Source organism: Bison bison, unplaced genomic scaffold, assembly GCF_000754665.1.
Source record: "Bison bison bison isolate TAMUID 2011002044 unplaced genomic scaffold, Bison_UMD1.0 scf7180017858048, whole genome shotgun sequence".
NCBI lineage: Eukaryota > Metazoa > Chordata > Mammalia > Artiodactyla > Bovidae > Bison > Bison bison.
Genome location: NW_011488621.1, coordinates 1,843,477 through 1,862,717, shown reverse-complemented (window position 1 = coordinate 1,862,717; position 19,241 = coordinate 1,843,477). Strand labels below are relative to the sequence as shown.

Below are 19,241 nucleotides of genomic sequence, written 5' to 3'. Positions count from 1 at the left end.
TATTGCTGAAGCCTGGCTTGGAGAATTTTGAGCATTACTTTACTAGCATGTGAGATGAGTGCAACTGTGTGGTAGTTTGAGCATTCTTTGGCATTGCCTTTCTTTGGGATTGGAATGAAAACGGACCTTTTCCAGTCCTGTGGCCACTGCTGAGTTTTCCAAATTTGCTGGCATATTGAGTGCAGCACTTTCACAGTATCATCTTTCAGGATTTGAAATAGCTCAACTGGAATTCCATCACCTCCACTAGCTTTTTTGTAGTGATGCTTTCTAAGGCCCACCCGACTTCACATTCCAAGATGTCTGGCTCTAGGTGAGTGATCACACCATTATGATTATCTGGGTCATGAAGATCTTTTTTGTATAGTTCTTCTGTGTATTCTTGCCACCTCTTCTTGTGCTTCTGTTAGGTCCTTAGCATTTCTGTCATTTATTAAGCCTATCTTTGCATGTAATGTTCCCTTGGCATCTCGAATATTCAGTTCAGTTCAGTTCAGTTCAGTCACTCAGTCATGTCCGACTCTTTGCGACCCCATGAGTCGCAGCACGCCAGGCCTCCCTGTCCATCACCAACTCCCGGAGTTCACTCAGACTCACGTCCATCGAGTCAGTGATGCCATTCAGCCATCTCATCCTCTGTCGCCCCCTTCTCCTGCCCCCAATCCCTCCCAGCATCAGAGTCTTTTCCAATGAGTCAACTCTTCGCATGAGGTGGCCAAAGTACTGGAGTTTCAGCTTTAGCATCATTCCTTCCAAAGAAATCCCAGGGCTGATCTCCTTGAGAATGGACTGGTTGGATCTCCGTGCAGTCCAAGGGACTCTCAAGAGTCTTCTCCAACACCACAGTTCAAAAGCATCAATTCTCGAATATTAGGGGGATGCAAACATGCATCGAAACACCTTCTGCCCTGCCTCCCTCTCTTTGCTCCCTGTCCATTCCCTCCTTTTTCTTTGAAAATGCCTTGGATCTTGTAAATATACATTTGAAAGTAGAAGTGATTTTTTCACTTCACTAGAACTGTCTCCTTTTGACCCCTGTTATAAGTCAAAATAAGTCACGGAATAATGGCAGAAGGAAAAACATGTTAAAGAAACATACTGGAAAGTGTTATTTAAATCAAAGAAAACAAAGTAAGTTACATGAGCAATCAGCACTGAAAGACTAGAATTTTGCTCATTCTATTATACTGCTTGGCCTGTCATGAGTAAAACATGAAATGCACTGTTTAGGACCGTAATGACATATATGTGCAGCACGTTAAAATGTCTCAGTATTTCTAAAACTGTACCACCAAAAACCAGAGCTTTTTAGGGATAGCACTAAAGGAATTAGTCCTGAACAGTTGCGCATGTGACAGGAATTAGGATAAAGACTGAAGAGTGGACATTTTAAATGGTAGATATTGGCTCAGTAATTAGGAATAATGTTCTAACAATTAGATTGTCTGAAAATCGGAATTAGTTATTTTTCTGATGTGGGAGAGACCTCCTTGGAGCCCAGTCCTGGCTGAGGTCCTGTTAGGTCCTGGAAGTTCCCTCTGCCAGCATCTGATTAACCCCAGGGGAAGTGACTGTTTCACCAACCTCAGGGTTTGCTCCCTGATATAGAAAAACGAAACTGTTATTATTGTTGCCCTTGGGAGGGAACAGTAAGCAGCAGGTCATTTGAAAGTCTGTGTGAAATGAAAATATCTCCCTCCATGTTAGTAAATAAGAAATGTCACAGCCATCAGCGATTTCTGGCCTCCAAATGTGGATGAGAGCTCCCCAAACTGTGATCCAGCACATGTTGCCCCTCTACCACTGGTTGCTGAAGAGCTGGGGGAATGCGAGAAGGTAGGAGAACAGCTTTGGCCTCAGATAGCTGAGGTGCAAAAGAAAGGAATGAATTCACTGAGCCTAGAGGCTTGCATCACGGAGAAGGCAATGGCAACCCACTCCAGTACTCTTGCCTGGAAAATCCCATGGACGGAGGAGCCTGGTGGGCTGCAGTCCATGGGGTCGCTAAGAGTCGGGCACGACTGAGCGACTTCACTTTCACTTTTCACTTTCATGTATTGGAGAAGGAATGGCAACCCACTCCAGTGTTCTTGCCTGGAGAATACTAGGGACGAGGGAGCCTGGTGGACTGCCGTCTATGGGGTCGCACAGAGTCAGACATGACTGAAGCGACTTAGCGGCAGCAGCAGCAAAGAGGCAAACCAAGTTATGTGAATAATATCTGCACTCAAATAATTTACAGTCTCATGAGCCAAACTGGATAAAATCACACACAATAAATTTCAAACAAGAAAATCAATAGACAGTGAAAATGACTACAGTTGTACACCTATGAATAACCTGAAGGTTATCTAGATCTTTGGCATATAGGAAGAAGGGAACTGTAGGGAAGCCAGGGAAATTTTCATTAAAAAGTTACATACTGAGTATGTGTTCAGACAGGGAAAAAACTAGGAACATGGAACTAGGGAAATCTGTATAAAACCAAAGAGTCGGTGTGCAGCAGATAGTATACAAATCTGCTAGAATACAAGCAGGATGGGAAGTGTTTTTTCTCAGTGGGAATGCAACTCTCCATTCTGAGCTCCTGTAACATTTGTTGTCTGACTTGATTGTTAATTTATTCTATTCTGCCTTTTGCATTAAATAATCCTTAGAAAATAAACAATATCTTCCTCTCCCCCATGCTTCTATTGCATTTCACACGATCTAGCAAAATGTGATTGATCGGTAAATACTTGCTAATTTAAATAGAGTCGATAAGTAGCTGGTAGAGGAAGGGTAGAGAGTAGAGAAAGGATCACATGTTTACGCTAATGAGTTTGAGTGTAATATTAAAAATTGCTGGAAGTTCAAACATGTCAGAGATAACGATCAAAATATTCTAGGAAGGAGGATTTTTTTGTTGTTTTACATGGGGATAATGAGTTCATCTTTTTATTTGTAAAGCTGTTGCCTGAACATTTGGGAAAGAGATGTCCCATATAGATGATATGTAGTACTGAATTTTAAGCTAATTTTAGCCATTGAAATTTTTGAATAAATATGTTTAGCTTTGAATTTTATGGGCTAGGTAAAGTGCTCTGAGTGTCTCACGGGTGTGCATAAATTTCTTCACAAAAGCTTTTTTTGAGTTTCTGATTATAATCAATCCTACACTTGATAGCATGCTTTAGAGTGAGATTTTGGCATGTTTTAAATAATGTCTAAGCACATGGAGTTGGAAGAAAACCTGGAGTTTAAAAAATATTTTTAGGAAAGATCTACTCTAACTTTAGGAGGTTTTTTTTTTTTTTAATTGAGAGACTTCAGAACTATTTTATCAAACATTATTTTCCCTCCTGGTCTTAGAATGAAAATGAAAGTGTTAGTTATTTAGTCATGTCTGACTTTATGCAGTCCCACAGATTGTCTCCTCTACTGATGGAGTTCTTCAGGCAAGAATATTGGAGTGGGTTGCCATTTCTTCTCCAGAGGATCTTCCCGACCCAGGGATCAAACCGAGGTCTCCTGAATTGCAGGCAGGTTCTTGACTGTCTGAGCCACCAGGGAAGCCTTCCTGGTCTTTGGATGTTTTAGAGCAATTGTTGGCACGAATATGCTTAGATGTTTCTATATAGATTAATCTTCAATTCCAAAAATTCTGTTCATATGAATTCTTTGTTACTGGCATTTAACACGAAGTTTTTTTTAACATGATTGAAATTGCACAAATCATAGGTGTTGACTGTTTATTTCAGTATTTAAGCTTTCAATTACTTTTTTCATTTCTTAACTTGGATTTGAATTTTTAACCTAAATATATTTTGAGAAAAGAATCATTAGTATTAATTTTGATTATAAAAGTAGTAATACTCAGTTTATATATAGCTTCTGAATTTCTTTGTTTATGTAATGGGTGAGGTATATAAAACAAAGTTAGATTGCTGTTTGTGAAGAAAAAGCAACATAACGTCTCTGTTAAAGGTGAATTTACTTATCTGATGAATCTACCTCTCACACTAAAAGAATAGGGCTAAAATACTATGAGTCTGTGGTGAGACTCTAAATCTGATGAAATGTTCATAAATGTAACATATGTAAACAACTGGAAAAATACAAAGAAAATTCTATTCTGTACCTATGAATAAACTGTACATATATTGCTATATATTTAGGATTCATTGCATTTAAAAAGAAAAGTATTTTTGCACAGATAGAAGGCCAGTGATGTCATTTGTGGAAGACCGAGAGAGTAAAGTAATGCTCAAAATTCTTCAAGCCGGGCTTCAGCAATACGTGAACCGTGAACTTCCGGGTGTTCAAGCTGGTTTTAGAAAAGGCAGAGGAGGAACCAGAGATCAAGTTGCTAACATCCGCTGGATCATAGAAAAAGCAAGAGAGTTCAAGAAAAAAACATCTATTTCTGCTTTATTGACTATGCCAAAGCCTTTGACTGTGTGGAACACAACAAACTGTGGAAAATTCTTCAAGAAATGGGAATACCAGACCACCTGACCTGCCTCTTGAGAAACCAGTATGCAGGTCAGGAAGCAACAGTTAGAACTGGACATGGAACAACAGACTGGTTCCAAGTAGGAAAAGAAGTTCGTCAAGGCTGTATATTGTCACCCTGCTTATTTAACTTCTATGCAGAGTACATCATGAGAAACGCTGGGCTGGAAGAAGCACAAGCTGGAATCAAGATTGCCGGGAGAAATATCAATAACCTTAGATATGCAGATGTGTAGATGACACCACCCTTATGGCAGAAAGTGAAGAGGAACTAAAGAGCCTCTTGATGAAAGTGAGCTGAAAGCTCAACATTCAGAAAACAAAGATCATGGCATCCAGTCCCATCACTTCATGACAAATAGAGGGAAACAGTGAGAGACTATTTTTTGGGTGCTCCAAATTGCTGCAGATGGTGATTGCAGCCATGAAATTAAAAGACGCTCACTCCTTGGAAGGAAAGTTATGACCAACTTAGACAGCATATTCAAAAGCAGAGACATTACTCTGCCCACAAAGGTCCATCTAGTCAAGGCTGTGGTTTTTCCAGTGGTCATGTATGGATGTGAGAGTTAGACTGTGAAGAAAGCTGAGCACCGAAGAATTGATGCTTTGGAATTGTTGTGTTGGGGAAGACTCTTGAAAGTCCCCTGGACTGCAAGGAGATCCAACCAGTCCATTCTAAAGGAGATCAGTCCTGGGTGTTCATTGGAAGGACTGATGCTAAAGCTGAAACTCCAGTACTTCGGTTACCTCATGGGAAGAGTTGACTCATTGGAAAAGACTCTGATGCTGGGAGGGATTGGGGGCAGGAGGAGAAGGGGACGACAGAGGATGAGATGGCTGGATGGCATCACCAACTCGATGGACATGAGTTTGGGTGAACTCCGGGAGTTGGTGATGGACAGGGAGGCCTGGCGTGCTGCTATTCATGGGGTCTCAACGAGTCGGACATGACTGAGCGACTGAACTGAACTGAACTGAGAGAATAGCTCTTCACCTTAACTTAAAAACAATGGGAAAAATTACAGCCAGAGACACTGGAAGTATCCAAGGTATCCAAGTAGCAATATTTTGTTATTTTAAAGACTTCCAGACAGATCTCTACTCTGGTCAAATAGGCATTGAAAGGGCTGCAGCAAACTATGTACATGCTATTCTTGTTGGCTTCACATTTTTTGTTAATGTATTAGCTCTTCGGTTTAATTCAAATGGCACAGTCTTCATAAATGCAGGCCTTTTCTTTTTGGAGCTAGGCCTTACAATGATAAAATAAAGGTCTTTGACAGCCTGACTATTCCATTATTAAATGTAACATCCTTTCTGAAACAGAGAAACCCCCCAAAAGTCATGTGAAAAGAGGGCAGAATCATAAAAAATGTTGGGAACTCTTCAAACAATATTATGAACCATATGTTATTCCTGAGAAATTTCAGTTAGGATAGTGCTAAGTGTGAGAATTATATGACTTGGAAAAATAGAGAAAACTGAGTGAACCATTCAGACACAAAGAAGAAATATTGCCACAAATAATTGTTCAATGTAAGCTTATTTTCTTAGCCCATGAAATGAAATTTCTGTTTGTTTATGAGAACTGGCTATTCTGTTGCCAGACTGGGCAGAGGCTGTCTGAATGTTTCTGTATGAATGAAAATCTCCTCTCCCAGGGGAAAAAAAGATAAGAGCATTTAGCAAAGCCTCTTAGGTTTCTGAATATTTCAGAAATGGCAGTCATTTGATATACTGAAAATACCCACTTCCCAAAGAAGTAAATCTAGATTCTCTGACTACATCTTGCACAACTAAACCTCTCTGGTTTTTGATTTTGCATAGTTTGTCTGGAGAAGGCAGGAATAGCTGAATGCTTCCTGGTTTCTTTAGCATAACCCAGCCCACTTGCAACACATGCCCAGAACTACCTCATTAGCCACTGGGATATAAGCCAAAACATAAGACTACAGTCAGTATAAGGGGAATTACTGGCAAGAGAGCTCTACACCAACTTAATACTGAATGCACTACTTTTCCAAGATCAGAAAATATTACACTAACAAGAGGTACCACTTCTCATCTCATTCAGATAAAAATTCATGGTTTTAATCTGCATCTTTTATCTAGAATAAGTAGCTGTGCCATAATAAAACGTGCAGCCTGGCTGCGTATGTATGTGTGTGTGTATATACATATGCTTTTGTTAATCTCTCTCTTCTTATTTCCCGGAGAGCTTTGACATTGTGAACCACAGACTATTTGGAGCCTGGCTTTGAAGGGAGGTGTTCTACAACACTTTTTTTCTTGTTTAAAGAAGTTTAATCTACAAGAGGTAATCTGAAAATGACGGGGGCAAAGAGGAAAAAGAAAAGCTTGCCCTGGAGCAAGATGCGTATCCCCCGTTGTGAAGACTTTAAACAGTGGTGTAGACGGCGGCTGCCTATTTTGGAGTGGGCGACACATTACAGTCTGAAAGAAAGCTTGCTTCCGGATACTGTTTCTGGGATGATGCTGGCAGTTCAACAGGTAGCACAAGGTAATGTACTGCATTTGATTTTCCTGTTTTATACACAGTAGATATCACTTTGCTTTCTTGGAAGAGTATTGTGACCTAGGGTCTACTAACAAAATTGACTTTAATTAACTTTCGGAGAATAAACACACTGAATATCTGTGGAAGCACAAGTAGGAAGACACAAAAGTTTTCCTACTTGTCTTTTGCTTTCTTTCTTTTTGCTGTTTTTGAGAGATATTAAGCATCAAACCAATTTTTAATGGCATTGTATATTTGCAATGTTAAAATTCATACTATATGAGTAAAAGATCTGTAATTGTGGGACAATGAGTTTTTGCAGTTTGACCTTATTGAAAATTTTTCTACTTAGGCTGAATCCAGCTATAAAATATCACCTGGCTTGAACATGTCATTTGTAAGCCGAATTAGCAGCATACAGTGACCTGTTGTAACCTTGCGGGTTGCTGTAAGCAAGGAATGGAGCTTTCTGTACATAAAGGAGGCTCTTGGCCAAGATCATTATTTGCAAAGAGAATCCTCTGTCCTTAGAGCTTACATTTTACTGTGCATGCCAATTTAATTCTGTATCACATTGTGTACTGTTTATTTCTCAATTATAAATTTAAACTGATGAGAAGTCTGATTTTAACTTTCCCAAAGCTGTTTATAAATGATATTCTAGATTTAGATAGATGTTTCTCTGGGAAAAAACTATTAGGTAATTGGTGTGCATGCGGTGTATCAGCGTGTGTGTGTGTGTGTGTGTGTGTGTCTGTGTTTTTTGTTTTCCTCAAAGATATATTCATTGTATTTTTAAAAACTAGTTCAGGTAATAGCTTCCTACCTTAAAGACATATTCATTGTATTTTTAAAAACTAGTTCAGGTAATAGCTTCCTACCTGTAGCAAGAAAAATCTCAAGATTTTTCAGCCTTGAGACTTTGTAAAATGTTCCTTGGCACAGACTCTTTAGATTTATATTTTTTTGCAGTTTTACTACCTCCTGGCTTGAACTATTTTTCATACCATTAAATTATATGCACTTTTCTAATTCTGTAGCTGGAACAAACTGGTTTGTGAGTTTGTGTTTTTAGTGTGATTAGGAACATCTGCTCTGGTTGCTTTAAGATCTATAGTACTATCATACTTCCTGGGGTTCCATTTCCCTGAATAGTCTCATATTTTTAATGACCAGTTTGCTAAAAGCAAAGCATAGTAGTCTTTCATAAAAATGCAAAGTAAATAACACATTAGGCCATTTTTTAGGATTATTTTTATTCAATTTTAAATTCAAAGTGAGGCGCTACCATGGACTTTGAAACTAAGATGATGAATTTACAAGAGCTCTTTCGCCAGGTAGTTTCAATATATTTTATGAATTTATTTTCTTTCATTTATTATAAAGTAAAAGAGAAATTATTTAAAAAATTTTGTTTTTCATCTTTCTGAAATATCAGGTTAGTTAGAAATTTGGGGATATGATAAAGATACCTGTGATATATTATTAGTATTTTCATGTATCTGTCTTTGGTAGTTGATTGTATGACTTTTCTTTGGGTATGGAAATTGAGGTGTTTTGTTTAATGAGTCATGCATTTTACTGGTTATGAAGAAATATGTTGGCCAGCCCCCAATTGATGAGAAGCACAAAGCTTACTCAACTCTTGTGTCTTGGAAATTATGGATCTGGCTCTTGATTCTCCTAGAAGACTCCCAGTGATTGGGCAAGGAAGGCTACACTGCTAGAAAGAGCGTAAAGGTTTTTGTTGGTGTATGGAAAGCCCAATTCTGGACAGGAGTTGCTGATGGACAGGGAGGCCTGGCATGCTGCAGTCCTTGGGGTCGCTAAGAGTTGGACACGACTGAGCGACTGAACTGAACTGAATTCTTCCAAAAGTACTTATTCTTTAAAAACAATCCTCAAACTTTCTCATGATTACCCACCATGGGTAAATATCATAAGCTACTATTTGTTGTAAGGGGCCTTGTGCTAAATCCCTTATGTGCAATATCTTCTCCTGTCCCAACAAAATCCTAAGTGACAGTGGTCCTCCATTTCCCACTTGAGAAAGTGGAAACTCACACAAGTAAATAATTTTCTCTGGACCTTATACTTGATAAGTGGTAGAGTCAGGACTTGATTGTAATGGTAACACTCAACATTTTATGCTTTATGCTCTACACTGCCAAAATAAGTAGACCTTTTCATAATTCCAGTCTTAGTAACAGAAGGCATTTCTTGGGAAAGGTGCAAATGTCCTTCCCTGTAAATTACCTTTGGGTTTGGGCTTCCTAGGTGGCGCTAGTGGTAAAGACCTAAGAGATGCAGTTTCGATCCCTGGGTTGGGAAGATCCCCTGGAGGAGGGCAGAGCAACCCATTCCATTATTCTGGCCAAGAGAATCCCATGGATAGAGGAGCCTACTTGTTTTTTTTTTAATTCTTCTTTCTCAATATATGCAATTAAAATTAAGGTTAATGGAAACTAAAATTTGAGTCTTTTCTATATGTCAACTATCAAGGAGCCATTTTAAATTACTTTATTAAAGATTTCCCAATTGTTACATATAAATGCTTGTTAGTCAGCGTGTAGTATGCAGTATTTTCTGTGTTGACTGTACTCTCTCTAAAATCATTTCCTCTCTTGAGCTTTAGACATTGCTTTTCTGTTCACCTTCTACTACCTCTCTGGCCTTCTCTCATTATTAGCTTTTGCAGATTTTGCCTCCTCTGTTGTTGTTCAGTCACTCAGTCGTGTCCAACTCTTTGCAACCCCAGGAACTGCAGTGCTCCAGGCTTCCCTGTCCTTCACCATCTCCTGGAGTTTGCTCAAACTCATGTCATTGTCAGTGATGCCATCCAACCATCTCATATGTCACCGCATCTCCTCTTGCCCTCAGTCTTTCCCAGCATGGCTCCTACTCTATCTACCCATTAAACACTAGCATCCTGGAGTTGATTCAAACCCTGGGCCTTCTCTGAAAATGCCTCAGGCTATTTCATCTGTGTAAGAGGCTCTAGCCATCATCACTGTACTTTCTTCTCAACCAGAGATCCATATATTCAACTAGACAAACCTAGAATTGCCTGAAAGCATTACAAATGCAGCGCTAGTCTTCTGGAAGAAACAAACTGAATGAACCCACCATCCTTACCAGAATTATAATAATAAATAATAACAGCTAATTTTTAGGCACAAAAGAACACTTGACATATATACAAAACTGAGGCTCACAGAGGATAAGTAATTGATTAAAGTTACATAGTAAGTGAGTTAGAAGTGACAGGATTTTAACCCAAGTAGTCAGGCTCCAGGGACTATGTGCTCCCCTTCCCACCAAGCTTTGTACTAGACTGCCTCTTATATAGTCTCAAGTCATTCTCAGCTCCTCCCTCTCTTTCGCTACTATACCTGCCAGGGTACAATCACCCACCAGGTCCTGGTGTTTCTGTTTCCTAAATATCTTTCCAACCAAGCAATCTCACTTCATGTCCCCTGCTACCGCCCTGGACCCCTAAACTATTGAAACCATAATCTTGTGGGTCTTCATTGTCTGTCTCCTCATGTAGGCCATTCCATGCTGTATCTAACCATATCAGTTCTACGTTCAGAATTCTTCCGTGACCCTCTGTTTCCACTGGGATAAAGCCCAATTCTTTAGAATAATCTGTTAGATCATTAAAAATCTGGGCCCCTTAATACAAAGGTCTACTCAAAGAGATCTTTCCTCTGAGAATCCCTGCCAATCTTCTGGAAAGATGTATCTCCTACTCCCTTTGTACTTTTTATGTATCTCTATGATTGGCCTTAACAGATTGTATTGTATTCTTTTGGTACAATTCTTTATGCACTGGTGGGTAAGCTTTGGAAAGAATGTTTTAATCTTTATACTCTCACCGGTTTATATATTACCTGGTGCATAGACACAGGTTTTCAGTAAATGTTTCTTGGAATCATTTGGAAGCAGTTTGCCTCCTAGAGACTTTTTTTATTTTACGGTATCTTGCTGCCACTCTCGGAAGGGAAATTTAAATTTATTTTTATATTTTAAAAATAAAAGTAATAAAGATACTGATAGTAAAAGATACATTAAAATATGAAAAATTAATTTCTTCCAATTCTCGTTACTTTTCTGAATTTATAAACTTGTAGCCCCCCAGACAAATATGATAAAAGGTTTACCTGCGTTCCCTTTGTCCCCGTGTTTAATTTTTTCTCGAGCCAACATTAACCCATCTAGATGAAAATCTAGATGTCTGGCTTCTCTTGCAAAAGGGAAACAGATGGCCATAAGGGTCTTATGTTTCCATGTGGGAAAAATCTTTTGGCTCCCTCTGTAGACAGGGCATGTGCTTTAAATTTTGCCGCAGTCCCCATCATTCACACATCTGCTGCCACCCTTTCTCCTAGTTTCCCGCTAAGTGTGAATCTGTCTCCTCTGACAAGGCACTTGCTAACATGTTTTGTTGAAATGCCTTGAACTCCCTCTTGAATAAAATCTTTGAGAGGGAACTTCCAAGTGGCAATGTTGGTGATGGGCAGGGAGGCCTGGTGTGCGCAGCCCATGGGGTCGCAAAGAGCCGGACGCGACTGAGCGGCTGAAACGACTGACCCCAAGGTGGCGCTAGCAGCAAGGAACCTGCCTGCCAACGCAGGAGATGTGAGAGGCGCAGGTTCAATCCCTGGGTCGGGAAGATCCACTCAAGGTGGGCAGCCCACTCCAGTATTCATGCCTAGAAAATCCCATGTACAGAGGAGTCTGGCAGGCTACAGTCCATAGGGTCGCAAAGAGTCGGACATGACTGAAGTGACTTAGTGTGCAAGAGCATGCGTGCGCGTGCGCGCGCACACACACACACACACACACACACACACACACAAAGATTAAGTCCTTAAATCAACAGGAACTTCAGGTCTGTGAACCTGCGTCAATATATTTTAATAGACTTCATTTCTTTATAATTCTATAATTCTCTATAATTCTATTTTCTTTTACTTATTTTAAGAAAGTATTCTGGAAAGGAGTTTATAGACTATACAAGATTGCTAAAGGGATCCCCAAAATATTTCCTCCCCAAGGTAAAAGCATAAAGGTAGATGTGCTCATTTTAATGAAAAAAAGAAAAGGAACTTTAGGTCATTCTTTCACCATGTTCAAATATTTCTTAGAAATGATTTGTGTGTTTTTTAAAATATTAAAAACATTGGGAGCACTCATCACTAACATCAGGTGAAAACCATTATAGCTGGCATGTACCAAAATGTTCTTTAATTGACATCTCGCTGCAGAATGTAGTTTGAGGATCAACAAACGTTCTAGAGAATGTCATTAATTTAAACATGTCACCGACATGGTTGGCAAGTTAAGCAGTATAAAACTCCTAGAGTATAAATACTTTAGTTCACATTCTACCCTGGATGACCTCTTGAGGGAAATTTTTTTTTTTTTTTCAAACTGAAAACTCAAGCATTGGGACAGGGTGGAGACCTAAAATGCATGACTTACCATATAAGTACCTAATACACTGAGGACGAATATGAGAATGTTTTGACTTGCATTCCGTGGGATCACCTAGAATTTTTGTTGCCAAATCATGAAAGTTTTATGCTGCCATAGGGCTCTCTGATGTTCAAACCACAGTGTTCTGGGCCACAGACAAAGGATGGACGTTCCTTATAATAATGCAGAACTTGTGGCATTACTGGTACCAAAATATGTGGAAGCTGATCTTCTTTGTACTCCTGAGGGCAGCTTAGTGACATGTGGAACAGTAAGTGGAATTCCTGGAAGCATTCACTGTGAAAATTAAAGGCTTGTCTGAGAATTTTCCCTGCGTGGTTTCAGCCTTGAAGATTAAGAGACGTAGCATTAGCTACATATCTCTAACCTCTTAATCATTATAAACATGTAGATGATAGTTTAGAGAAATTATAATGATTTGTTATATTTATTGAATGGTAACTATTCTCTTCTCTAAGAACAATGGCAGCCAAATATTGCTAAATAAATCTAAAGTATACTTGCCCTGGGGCTTCCCTTGTGGCTCAGCTGGTAAAGAATCTGCCTGCAATGTGGGAGACCTGGGTTGGGAAGATTGCCTGGAGAAGGGAAAGGCTACCCACTTCAGTATTCTGGCCTGGAGAATTCCAAGGACTGTATAGTCTATGGGGTCGCTAAGAGTCGGACATGACTGAGCAACTTTCATTCACTCACTCACTCATACTTTCCCTGACCTCCATAAAAATGTACCTAGGAGCAAGGAACACTGCTGGTTTTTCACTTCTCCATTTTCTCTCATCCCATGATGCATGCTCTCACCCAAAGCTTTGGGCTTCATCCAGCATTTCTGATTTTCTTTCTTTCTTAAATGTAAATTAATGATGATTTATGTGTTAAAAGGTTACTTTTATATTTCTGCAGTTAGAATAATACTCCCTGTAATATTTAGACCAGTTCACATGGAAGAACCAAGACTTTCCATTTTAGAGTGTTGAAAACTTGGGAAGGTTTGCAACAAAATAGATTGGCAGTGGTTGTGCAGATAAGGTATGTGGCCTATATAATAGTACAATATAAAATATAAAATACAAATTATCCTGTTTTTGCCAGCCAGGATCCATCCCTGCTTTTAGTAATTTTTGTAATTAATTACTTTTAGTAATAATACAAGAATTGTTCTTAGTAGTTCTTGGATTTGTTTTAAGGAACAACCCCCCTGCCCCTTCCATTTTTGGTATACACGGTTTAAGTGAGGTTCTAACTTTGGCTCTAGGCTGATCAGCAAAATAAGTATCCCTCAACCAGGATTCTCAATTTTGGGGACCCTTTGGAGCCAGCTTGGTGACTAAAAGAACATTGGTACCTGAGTCTCAACTCAAACTGGGAAATCAGATTTCCCAGGAGGAGTTCCCAGACATGGAGGACATTGTGATTCTTCTTTTTTCAATTGTCCCAGATCGTAATGTGGGACAGTGTTGACAGTTGCATCCAGACAGTTATTAGTCCAGGTGAAGACTTGTGGCTCATGTTGATAACGAGCACTGTTCCATTCACCAGGTCAGTTACTGGTTCAGTCGTGACGTTTTCTCCTCTAGGCACAAGAAGGGTTTACTATACCACAAACCAGTCATTTCTTATTGAAAAATGGTGATGGCAATACATGTCACCTGAGAGTGGCCCAGTCAGTCTGGATCTTGGAACATGTGCAGAACCTTTGAGGAAAAAAAGGAAAAGGCATCTTCCTTTGTGCTGGGACTACTGACAGTAAGGATGACATTCCTCTACATCTTCCCTCAGCTTCGAAAGCCTGGAAATGAAGCCAACACAGCAAAGGGAACAGTAGAGAGACACTGAGTCCTGATGATGGCTAGTACACTTCTGACTTTTCACTTGCACGTGCAAACACTTTGTTGTTAATTAGGTTTAAGTTGTGTTACTTCCAGTCACCTTAACTATGCATTTGAGTGTCATTCCAATTTAAATGTTACACAAATTGTCTCCAATTTTCTAAACCCATCAAGATAGATATATATACTTTATATTCATATTCATTTTCATGAGAAGAGGAGACTGAGGTTCAGAATTGGGTATCTTGCCCTCAGTACTGCTAAGAGAGACTGAAATATAAATCTACCAGGCTCCACCCCGCATCCCTCGCTGTCTTCTGTTCTCCAGTTTGCCTTGAGTACAGCAGACATAACCTGAGCGGGACTAGGAATGACACTGAGAGGCACACTGCACATCAGCCCCTGAGTCTGCCCCATCCATGATGACATGTCAGCTTCCTTGATAAAATAAAACCCGGAGATTCTGGCTGAGAGGGGAGAGGAGTGTGGCAGGGGGAAGCAGTACCTACACCAGAGCTCCTGTTCTTTCCCTTGAAAACTGCTCAGGCCCCCTGCTAGACTAGCTTAGGGTGAGGGACAGAGGAGAGACGTGCTTTAATACTGGCCTGCGAATTCAATAAACAATAAATAGCTTTTACCACATGGCAGAGGTGGCTCACCCCTTCACAGATCACAGCCTTGTTATAGCAAAGGGGCTTGCACAACTCAATGAAACCATGAGCTGTGCCAGGCAGGGCCACACCAAATGGATGGGACAAAGGGAAGAATTTTGACAAAACATGGTTCACTGGGGTGGAGAAGGAAATGGCAACCCACTCCAGCATTCTTGCCTGGAGAATCCCATGGATGGTATAAAAAGGCAAAAAGATGTGATGCTGGCTGAGCCCCCCATGTTGGAAGGTGTCCAGTATGCTCCTGGGGAAGAACAGATGGCAAGTACCAAGAGCTCTAGTAAGAATGAAGTGGCTGTCTCATTTTAAAATTGAGCGTTTTTCCCCTTTATTTAAATCTAATTATCTAACAGCAAATATTCCTGAATGGAAATAACAGGCCGAAGTTGAGTGGTGCCTGCACCCTTTCTGTGGGCTTGGGCTTTGCAATTTGCCATAATCCCCGATATCCCCTATGCTTTTACATTAATTCTGCTTCATTGCTGTTATTCATCCTCTTCAGGTCTAGAGTAGGAAGTTATCAAACTCAGCTCAAAGACACCTTGATTGTCCAAACCCATCAAGGCATTCAGAAAAACAAGATATTTATATAAAAAGTGGACTATAAATAGCCAACTTTTCTCTTTTTACACAGGCATGAACTCATGAAAAGGTTTTTCAAGGCCCTTTAGTACCTGGATCTCACTCATCTTGTTTTCATCCTATGTTCTGGCTGCTCTGAGCGGATCTTAGTGTTCTAATCTGGCTGCTCTGAGCAGATCTTAGTGTTCTAAAGGGTCATGCTTTCACCGTATGCTCTGGCTGCTCTGAACGGATCTTAGTGTTCTAAAGGGCCATACTTGTTTTGCCTCAGGACATTTGCACGTACTGCTTCCTCCTAAATGGACAATCTTTCTCCCCTCACCCTCTTTATCTGAGTATATTTTCGCATACTTAACCTGGGTTAGGTTAGTAGTTCTCAACCTTGCTTGCATATTTTAATCTCTTTTGGCACTTGAAAAAATACCCGTGCCCCAACCCTATCCCAGTTAAATAAAAATCTCTGAGAATTTAGGGCAAATCATTTAATGTTTTGCACCTCAGCTTCCTCAAGTGATGATAAAAATAGAGTAAAATGAGCAGCTAGGGTTGAGAACTATGGATTTTCAGAAAGTACTTGATAGATACCTTATTTTGCTTTCCCACGGTACCCTCACTTATCCACTTCACTAACACTGTCACGTTGTTTTTGATTTATATTTGACTTTTCTTCTAGGCTATTAGTTCTTTGAAGGTGTAGACTGTTTATAGTCTAGGATGACCAATCGTTCTGGTTTTAGCGATAAATGTCCTGAGTCCTAAGAAATCCTTTCAGCTCCTATCAATGTATTTGGCACATAGTAGGTGCTCAAATGTTTCTTGATGGTAAAAAAATCATAACTCAAATGATAGGATAGGGCTTACCTGTGCCCACTCTTTTGGTGGATACTCTTCTCCATAGACTTAATCTCTTACTGTTTCCAATATTTAAGCTCATAGATCTGTTGATCATGAAGCTTTTTGACCATGATAATTCTTTATTTTCACTCTTGTGAAATTTCATCTGTACAATATGTTATAGGATGAACCTATTGCCTTAACCTGTCTAGTGATTAGAACCAATGATCTTTAACAGTTCTTGTTTGTGAACCAAGAGAATGTATATCTATAGGAATTTTGTTTTCATACAGCTATATTTATTGGATAGATGCAAATTTACCCTGGGAGATCCATTCTTAATATCACTTAACCCTGAGCCCATTGATGCAGTGAACCAGACAGCTGATCACATTGTGGTTTATTAATAACAGTGCTAAGACCACCATAAACAGTTGCCAGAGGGAAATAATGTTTCTCATTACCCATACAATTTGTGTTCGATTTTTTAATATGTAATTCTTGGGAGAACCTACTACTACCTAATTATTTTGTTTTTAAGAATACTAATGTGTCTTCTAGGGTTCTTTATTCATTTCTGTTTTTTAAAAGTACTTGAAAAAATACAGGCTTTTGCTATGTTTTTGGAAAGAGAGAACAAAAAGGCAATAATCTAGCCCACAAGGGCCTTGTTTTTCCCTGTCTCAAATTTGTACAAAAATATATGAGAATATGATCTTATTATTTCAACCTTGAGGATATTCTGGTGTGGGAATGCAAGGGTCGGAACATTTTCTTAATGAAAATTTGCAAAATATTAGTTTCAGCCACTTTCTGAGTAGTTTGTATAAATCCAGGGAGCTGCCAAATAATATTGTGTTTTTATTTGGAAAAATGAAGAATGTACAATCTTATCTAATAAGAATGACATGAAATTAATATTTGGTGATAAAAATTGGGTGAACATAGAGAAAAAAGTGACAGTCTTAAAAAAAAAACTGGCAAGACTTGAATAGCTAAAGATACCTGGTATTGTAAGATTATAAGATACCACTTCAGCATTCTTGCCTTGAGAAGGCCATGAACTGTATGAAAAGATAAAAAGATATGACACTGAAAGATGAACAACACCCTCCTCGACCCCCACCAGCTCAGTAGGTGTCCAGTATACTACTAGAGAAGAGCGGAGAAATAGTTTCAGAAGTAATGAAGAGGCTGAGCCAAAGCAGAAATGACACCCAGTTGTGGATGTGTCTGGTGGTGAAAGCAAAGTCAGATGCTGTGAAAAACAATATTGCATAGGAAGTTGGAAACTTAGGTCCATGAATCACGGTAAATTAGAAGTGGTCAAACAGGAGATGGCAAGAGAGAACATCAACATTTTAGGAATCAGTGAACTAAAATGAATGGGAATGGGTGAATTTAAATCAGATGACCATCATATCTACTACTATGGGCATGAATCTCTTAGAAGAAATGGAGTAGCTTTCACATTCACAAAAGAGTCTGAGATTGAGTACTTCAGTGCAATCTCTAAAACAACAGATGATCTTGGTTCACTTCCAAGGCAAACCTCAATATCACAGTGGCCAAGTCTATACCCCAACCACTAATGCCAAAGAACCTAATATTGAGTGGTTTTATGATGACATACAAGACCTTCAGAAACTAACACCAAAAAAAAAAAAAAAAAAAGATGTCATTTTCAACATAGGGAACTGGAATACAAAAGTAGGAAGTCAAGAAATCCCTGGAGTAACAGGCAAATTTGGACTTGGAATACAGAATGAAGCAGGGCAAAGGCTAACAGAGTTTTGCCAAGAGAATGCACTGGTCATAGCAAATATTTCCCTCTTCCAGCAACCCAAGAGATGACTATACACAAGGACATCACCAGATAGTCAATACCAAAAACAAATTAATTGTATTCTTTGCAGCTGAAGATGGACACTCTACATAGTCAGCAAAAACAAGATTGAAAGCTAACTGTAGCTCAGATCATGAACTCTCTATTGCAAAATTCATACTTAAATTGAAGACAGTAGGGAAAACCACTAGGCCATTCAGGTATGACCTAAACGAAATCCCTTATGATTATACAGTTCAGTTCAGTTCAGTTCAGTTGCTCAGTTGTGTCTGACTCTCTGTGACCCCATGAATTGCAGCATGCCAGGCCTCCCTTTCCAACACCAACTTCTGGAGTTCACCCAAACTCATGTCCATCAAGTCGGTGATGCTATCCAGCCATCTCATCCTCTGTCGTCCCCTTCTCCTCCTGCCCCCACCCAACCCCTCCCAGCATCAGGGTCTTTTCCAATGTGTCAACTCTTCTCATGAGGTGGCCAAAGTACTGGAGTTTCAGCTTTAGCATCAGTCCTTCTAAGAACACCCAGGACTGGTCTCCTTTAGAATAGACTGGTTGGATATCCTTGCAGTCCAAGGGACTCTCAAGAGTCTTCTCCAACAACACAGTTCAAAAGCAAAAATTCTTCGGCGCTCAGCTTTCTTCACAGTCCAACTCTCACATCCATACATGACCACTGGAAAAACCATAGCCTTGACTAGATGGACCTTTGTTGGCAAAGTAATGTCTCTGCTTTTGAATATGCTATCTAGGTTGGTCATAACTTTCCTTCCAAGGAGTAAACATCTTTTAATTTCATGGCGGTAATCACCATCTGCGGTGATTTTGGAGCCCCAGAAAATAAAGTCTGACACTGTTTCCACTGTTTCCCCATCTATTTGCCACGAAGTGATGGGACCAGATGCCATGATCTTAGTTTTCTGAATGTTGAGCTTTAAGCCAACTTTTTCCCTCTCCTCTTTCACTTT

The 19,241-nt window shown here is 39.6% G+C and overlaps 1 protein-coding gene across 4 annotated transcripts in view; it reads left to right on the top strand.

Moving 5' to 3' along the window:
* The window catches only part of SLC26A7 (solute carrier family 26 (anion exchanger), member 7), a 170,217-nt gene that overhangs the window by 9,432 nt on the left and 141,544 nt on the right, over window positions 1-19,241 (top strand). For 3 of the 4 annotated variants that reach the window (XR_827212.1, XM_010861993.1, XM_010861978.1), the window contains exons 1-2: window positions 6,285-6,548; window positions 6,716-7,018. Coding sequence is in view for 3 of the 4 variants with exons in the window: in XM_010861993.1 (XP_010860295.1) it covers window positions 6,826-7,018 (193 nt within the window). In the remaining variant the exon portion in view is untranslated. Of the gene's footprint in view, window positions 1-6,284; window positions 6,549-6,715; window positions 7,019-19,241 lie in introns of those variants that run through there. The other variant, XM_010861984.1, reaches the window with a different exon arrangement.